The sequence below is a fragment of the Colletotrichum godetiae genome (assembly GCF_030913485.1).
Source record: "Colletotrichum godetiae strain CBS 193.32 chromosome Unknown BDP55scaffold_38, whole genome shotgun sequence".
Classification (NCBI taxonomy): Eukaryota; Fungi; Ascomycota; class Sordariomycetes; order Glomerellales; family Glomerellaceae; genus Colletotrichum; species Colletotrichum godetiae.
In genome coordinates, this window is record NW_026851286.1 from 403008 (window position 1) to 409378 (window position 6371).

General features: G+C 53.5%; 2 protein-coding genes across 2 annotated transcripts; one reads left to right on the forward strand and one right to left on the reverse strand.

Annotated features, from left to right (window-relative positions):
* Window positions 1–88: 88 nt before the first annotated feature.
* On the reverse strand, window positions 89–1353 carry BDP55DRAFT_634993 (alcohol dehydrogenase; the record flags this gene model as incomplete). Its single annotated transcript, XM_060572733.1, has 2 exons — window positions 89–849; window positions 978–1353. 2 exons carry the CDS (start codon window positions 1351–1353, stop codon window positions 89–91), a joined length of 1137 nt encoding a protein of 378 aa, XP_060426497.1.
* Window positions 1354–2516: 1163 nt separating this feature from the next.
* Window positions 2517–4448, forward strand: BDP55DRAFT_588269 (carboxylesterase). The gene is made up of 5 exons (XM_060570898.1): window positions 2517–2913; window positions 2950–3095; window positions 3152–3220; window positions 3277–4012; window positions 4079–4448. Exons 1-5 carry the CDS (start codon window positions 2623–2625, stop codon window positions 4346–4348), a joined length of 1512 nt encoding a protein of 503 aa, XP_060426498.1. The 5' UTR covers window positions 2517–2622; the 3' UTR covers window positions 4349–4448.
* The last annotated feature ends 1923 nt before the right edge of the window (window positions 4449–6371 follow it).

Consider the following 6371-nt stretch of genomic DNA (forward strand, 5'->3'; position numbering starts at 1 on the left):
GTGCTAAGTTTAGTATCATGATCTACCAGAGCAATTCCACTCGCTATTATCACTGCACTTCAGTCGTCTCGCGCTACACACGATCTATCTAAGGGAACCGGATGACGACTTTGTTTTCCACGTGGTCGCTGTAGCGGCGGTAGTACTCTGGCGCATCCTCAATGTCGATCTCCGCGGTGACCACGAAGCTCGGCTTAGCGACGCCAGACGAAATCAAGTTCAGCAAGGGAGGAGCCCTCAGCAAAGGCAGAACAATACCTGTTCCGACAGACAGTCCCTTCCTCCAGAGCGAGGCCATAGGGATGGGAATTTCCGCCGGGAGGGTCCCCGCATTGGGCGCTCCTTCGGTGCTGTTTGCGCCACCATTGTAGACGCCGCCGATGCCCATCCCTCCATACACAGCTGTCACCGCAACCATGTTCTCCAGCACGATACCGTTGTGGGGGTCGCCCGTGGCGTTGACGGATTCGAAACCCACGCAGTCGATGCTGCGCGTCACGCCTCCGGGCTCGCGATTTAGTATTGCTTCTACGGGGTCTTCCTGGGAAAAATCGATGGGGATGGCGCCAAAGGATTCGGCTTGCTCGAGGCGGCTGAGGATGCGGTCGACGATGTAGATCCTCGAGGCGCCGCGAAGTTTGGCTGAGTAGGCGGCTAGGAGGCCCACGGGGCCGGCGCCGAAGATGGCGACTGTGTCGCCGGGTTGGAAGCCTGAGTAGGAGAGGACGTGCCAGCCTGTTGTGAAGACATCTGAGATCATGAGGTAGTCGAGCTCGGCCGTGTTGTTGGTCGAGGTTATTGGGATGGGGATGAGGGAAGTGTCGGCGTAAGGAACTCTTGCGTATTCAGCTGTTACAGGAGCAACGACGGGTTAACTTGGGGTGTCTCTTCTCCTGAGAATAACTACGGTCTCCGAACGGACCAAGAAACAGAAATAGGGGCTGGGTGGGTATCTTCCAAGAACCAAGAGAACATACCTTGCAGCCCTCCGTAGTTTGAATTTCCAACGCCAAAGGACAGGGGGTGCGAGGGGCCCCAGTGCCCGTCGTCGGCGTTGTCTGGGATGATGACGTAGTCGCCAACCGTAAGACTCGAGACGGCGTCGCCGACGCTGGAGACGTAGCCGACGGCCTCGTGGCCGAAGCCGTAGGGTAAGTTGGGCGAGCCGCCGAAGCCGTGGTACATGTGGAGGTCGGAGCCGCAGATGGCGGAGGAGGTGATGCGGACGACGACGTCTGTTTGGTTGAGGATTGTGGGAACGGGCATGTCGATTACCGAGACGTTGTAGGGTTGGCCGAACCAGGCTACGGCGCGCATTGTTGACATTGTTGAGTTTGTTATGTTGAGTGCCATGTTTACGTTTTACGGGTTGACTGCTTGACTGCTTGGCGTGGTATGATGTCGTGTGCTTGGTTTCTCACGGTAGCACAGAAAAGCTTTGATGAAATTGGGAGAATGACAGGGTACTATGCTGTTCCTTGCTTGAAAAAAACAGTCCAGAGAGAACGAGAGTTTTATTTTTGTATCTCTTTATGTTCCTAGAGCCCGGCATTTTGGGATGATACTTGTATGCCTACTTCCCTTACGATAACGTCTTTATGACGCTATCTCCATGATCACTGTCATCATTCGTGGGAGCGGCCTAGTTCGACTGCAAGCTGCGAGCAGGCGGTGATGACCTTACATACGTGCCGCGTATGCATGCTGATCAGCCGAGGCTTAGATGTTCAAGCCTTGATTTCACCAAGCCGCCCTTGGTTTCTACAATCATCTTGAACTATTGTAGGACTGAGCTTAAAATTGCCTCCAGGGGAAAAAAAGTCCCCGTAATACCTTACATCCCTGTTAGTTGCTGACACGGGGTTAAGCATATCTCCCGAGGAACAATAGTGCACCGCTTACACTCGACTAGACTTCTCTGTAGCCACCAATAGGAAAGAGGAGAAGCAGGGATCGACCTGGTCTTAGTTAGCTGAACAAGGACGGGCTTAAGGCTGTAGAATGCCTCCATAATCTGTCATCAAGAACTAGTATCTGTATCGTTTGCGGATGATGACGAGCACCGAGCTGCCCAAGCAGACATCTCAAATGAGGGATTGCGTACCTTGTGATGGGCAAGCCCAGAATCTCGTGTAAAGAATTTCAGTCTTACGTGGGTACTGTAGTCGTCTAGTCACACTGTAATCTGCGCTTCGGTCTCGCGTTGATTCAATATTCCTCCTGCGAGCTCCTAGATGACCGCATATGGCACTCGGCCGATGAGCCCCTTGAGTCGGACGAGGGCATAGCTTTCTGAAGTATCACCGTAAGGCTATATTAGGCAAGTGGTTTACATACAAGGAGATATTCAGTTACAGTCGGACCGAAGTTCATCTCGCCAGGACTTTACACAGCCACGCAGTGACAACAACAGGACTGCATGGGCAGATTTCGGGAATGCCGATTCCCCGTCCTTTTTCCTACATTTAAAGAGCCTAGAGGTTTGAACTCTACGTTCAACTTTTCAGTCCCAACCACTCACATCTCTTCCATCATCGAAGCGCCCTTCCTTTTCGTTCACCCTCTTGTTGTGAAGCCCCACATTCTCTAGCAGCGTCACCCTCGCGTGGATAGGTCTTCATCATGAAGCATACCACCCTCATTGTCGGTCTCATTTGTGGTCTCGTGGCCGCGAAACCTACCAACTTTGATACCTGGTCTGTAGGCCAGGTAGTTTCCACTACCAGTGGCCGTGTCGTTGGCCACGCCGCTCAAGACGTCCCCGATGTTTCCGAGTATCTCGGTATCCCGTTTGCCGCTGCGCCTGTAGGTACGCTGCGTTTCCAGCCTCCTGTACCCTTCAATGGCTCTGCAGTTATCAATGGCTCATCTTTTGTAAGTCTCTTTAATGTTGTTTCGGTCACGCCTGCTTCTGTAGGAACGTCAAGTATCTAACAAGCCACGAAACAGGGCCCTGGCTGCATGCAGCCGTCTGACACAGACTTCCCTCAAAGTGAAGACTGCTTGTCAGTCAATGTTTGGACTAAGCCTCAAGTTGGCCAGCGCAAGAAAGCCGTCCTTGTTTGGGTTCATGGAGGCGCTTACTCTTATGGTTCGTCAAATGCTTGATTACTAGTGAGAGTAGGGCTTGACTAACGCGAGTTGCAGGAAGCGCGAGACAGGACGGATACAGCGGCCGCTTCTTTGCAAACGACTCGGATGTGGTTCTGATGTCCATCAAGTAAGAGATTTGATGCCCTACTCTAGCTTCTGGGAACAAAGACTCACACTGCCTAGCTACCGTCTGGGGATCTTTGGCTTCCCAGGCAATCCCGCGACCACGGCTAACTTGGGATTGCTGGATATGCGACTTGCCCTGGAATGGATTCGCGACAATGCTCAAAACTTTGGCGGTGATCCCAGCCGTATCTCTGTATTCGGCCAATCCGCCGGAGCCGGAATGGCGGACTTTTACGCCTACGCCTACGCCTTGGACCCCATTGCCAACGGCTTCATCCTTCAAAGCGCAACAGTCATCGGTTTCCCCGCGCTCAGCAAGAACTACACGTCGACCCGATGGTTCAGGCTTGCGGCGGCCGTCGGTTGCGGCACTGGCATTAGCGGTACCGCCGACCTCAACCTCGTCACGGATTGCATGAAGAACCGGACCACCGAGAAAATCTTTGGCGCGTTCGGAACCGAGGAGACGGGTGTCGGCTCCACTCCCGCTTTCGGGCCCGGCGTGGATGATGTTCTTGTCTTTGAGGATTACACTGGTCGTCGAGCTGCCGAGGCTGGGTACCTAATCGGCGACAACGCCAACGAGGCCGGGCTCTTTCGCATGCTTCAGCCCAATAGATCGGATGCGTACTGGAACGACTTCAACTTTAGATACTACACCTGCGGCGACGCCGTCAGGATCAGCCAGGCTGTGGACGACGGGATGCCGGCCTGGAGGTACCGGTACTTTGGAGACTTCCCCAACCTGGCCGTCTCTACCAACCCGCCCAGTGGAGCCTATCACGGCGCTGAAGTGAGTGTATACCCTGCTCCTTGGACCCGTACATCGTGGGATGCCTGACTAACGACATTTCTTTAGCTTCAACCTCTATTCGGGACGCTCCCTCAGACACCGCCCAGCACTGCAGTCGAGTTGGCGACTGCTGAGTTTCTTCGGAGGGCGTGGACGACCTTTGCTAAGGATACTTCCTCTGGTTTGCTCAGCTACGCCGGCGGGTGGCCGATCTATGATCCCGTTCAGCTGAGCCTCGCGCAAATTGCGCGCGACAACCAGACGGGAACGAACTTAGGTCTCGGGAACTCATTTGATGGGATTTGCTCGTCTTTGCCGGCGACTCCTCCTTCGTAGTCTCGTTGACACAGCGTTAGAGTTTTCAGCCAATTGACTCGGTAACTGAATCCTAATACTCTTGACTAGAGATTCCCGAGGCTTACGTGCACAGTCTGACTATTGCATTTGTTCTCATACAGAGAGGAATGCTTGCTATAAGCAGCTAAAGTCTACATGTTGTCATAGACTGGACAATGTTCCTGTCGAGTGATCTGACGATTGGAGGACAGGTGAGGTTCATGTTGAAGAAAACCTTCACATGCCTTAGTCTACGTGCAATCTGCTTCGTTGATGTATATACTTAGACGCAGACGTGAAGACAAGTCGACATTGACCAGATTTATGGAATGGATAGGGACATATGTATGCATGGCCTCACAGCATTTAATGTCGTATATAATCAAACAATCCCCGCGCAAATAGTTGAGTGTTCCTAATGTAGAGTTGTGCATGCTACATGTGCGGTTGGTATGGAAAAAACCACGATCTTCCATGTCATCATCAGCCATGTGAATGTCATTAGACTATTTGGTCTCTAGAAGCAATACATGTGTGAACACATATTGTTGTAATTAAAGCTACTTTCTGTTACTGATGTCTAAAATTCAATGGGAAATGGTAAGGCTGTGCCAAATGATGGCTCCAACGAGTTGATATATGACTGGTCAGTGTCACTACTATATGCACGACCCTGCTGCATAACTGTTGTTATCCAGACAATTGACACTTGCAATGAATGATTTCCTGAGCACACGCAGCTAATTGCATTGTGTTGGCTGATATCACTAATCGATCGTCATACTATGACTGCGAACCTTGATGAGTACAACGCTTGGTAATCTGAAAGCACAAATTGGAGTGATACGATAATGCATGTTACTTGTAGGGGCTGGAGTTTGCTATGATGATGTCTCGTTTCAAGCATTACGACAAGTGTCTCCCAACTTCCCTCTCGCCTAATTTTTCTTGGCATCTGCTGTTAGTGAATGAGTGAGCCTACCACCAAATTACTAACAGCCGAAAACTCTTCACCTCCCCTTGCCGGAGCCCGCATCCGCGATGGCCTCACAGCCGCCGTCGGGCACCGGACTGATGTCGGCCGACCAAGCCGACCCCGAACCAGGCTCCGGGACACCTCCGGAGCCGAACCCCACCTCAAGAGCTAAGCGACGCCGCGACGTCGAGGCACAGCCGACCCGGCCCAGCCTAACGGGAAGCCAGCTTGATGCCACCACCGACGCCCCTACCTCGGCCGAGGGGCCCGCAGCCTCTACCGCATCTGCTCCGAGCGGATCTGCCACAGGGTCCGTCTTGACAGCCCTTGCAGAAGAAGCTAGACAGTACGAGGCACGGAAAGACGTCTTTCTGACCATTGCACGGTCCGTCGACAGCGTTGTCGCCAGCTTTGACGGTTCTAGAAAGCAGATCGCGAAAGAAGCCACTGCCTATGTCATTCAAACCCTCAAGAGACTGATCAATCACGAGACAAGCCCAATAGCGGCCCGGAGTTGGGCGGCTGTCGTCGCACCGATGGCGGGCAACACCACTGCGGCGACCCGGAGCGGCCAGAGCTGCCAGAGCTCTGCCCGCCCGAAGGCCACACTCCCCGCCGAGGATCAGCCGCAGGCGCAGCCGAAGGAGGACCTCCGCATCTTTGCCCGCGTCCCGGAAGAAAGCTTAGCGGCCGCTCGGAAGATCGCACCGTTCGCCGTACGACAGATCGTCTGTAAGGCCGTTGGCCTGGGGCTAGCGGACCTTCCCCACGTCTACCATATCAGCACAGGTTACTCTCTGAAGCCGCGAAACAAGCAAATACAGGAAAGACTACTTGCAAGTAAGGCAAAGCTGGCGGAATGCCTCGGCGCCCACCAGGTCGAGACGCCTATCAAGTGGTACACTTACGTTGTGCCGCGATGCCCAACAAAACTACACAGCATTGGCGGGGACGTCCTGGACCCAGCCACACTCGTTGAAGATGAGGTCTTCGCACAGACAGGACAGAAGCCTGTCCTTGCTCGACCGTCCCGCCTTGGGCCCAACC

Coding starts and splice junctions, on each gene's coding strand:
- BDP55DRAFT_588269 (XM_060570898.1), top strand. CDS start 2,623: ATGAAGCATACCACCCTCATTGTCGGTCTCATTTGTGGTCTCGTGGCC. Junction 2,914..2,949: donor TTTCGGTCACGCCTGCTTCT/GTAGGAACGTCA, acceptor GCCACGAAACAG/GGCCCTGGCTGCATGCAGCC. Junction 3,096..3,151: donor GGCGCTTACTCTTATGGTTC/GTCAAATGCTTG, acceptor AGTTGCAGGAAG/CGCGAGACAGGACGGATACA.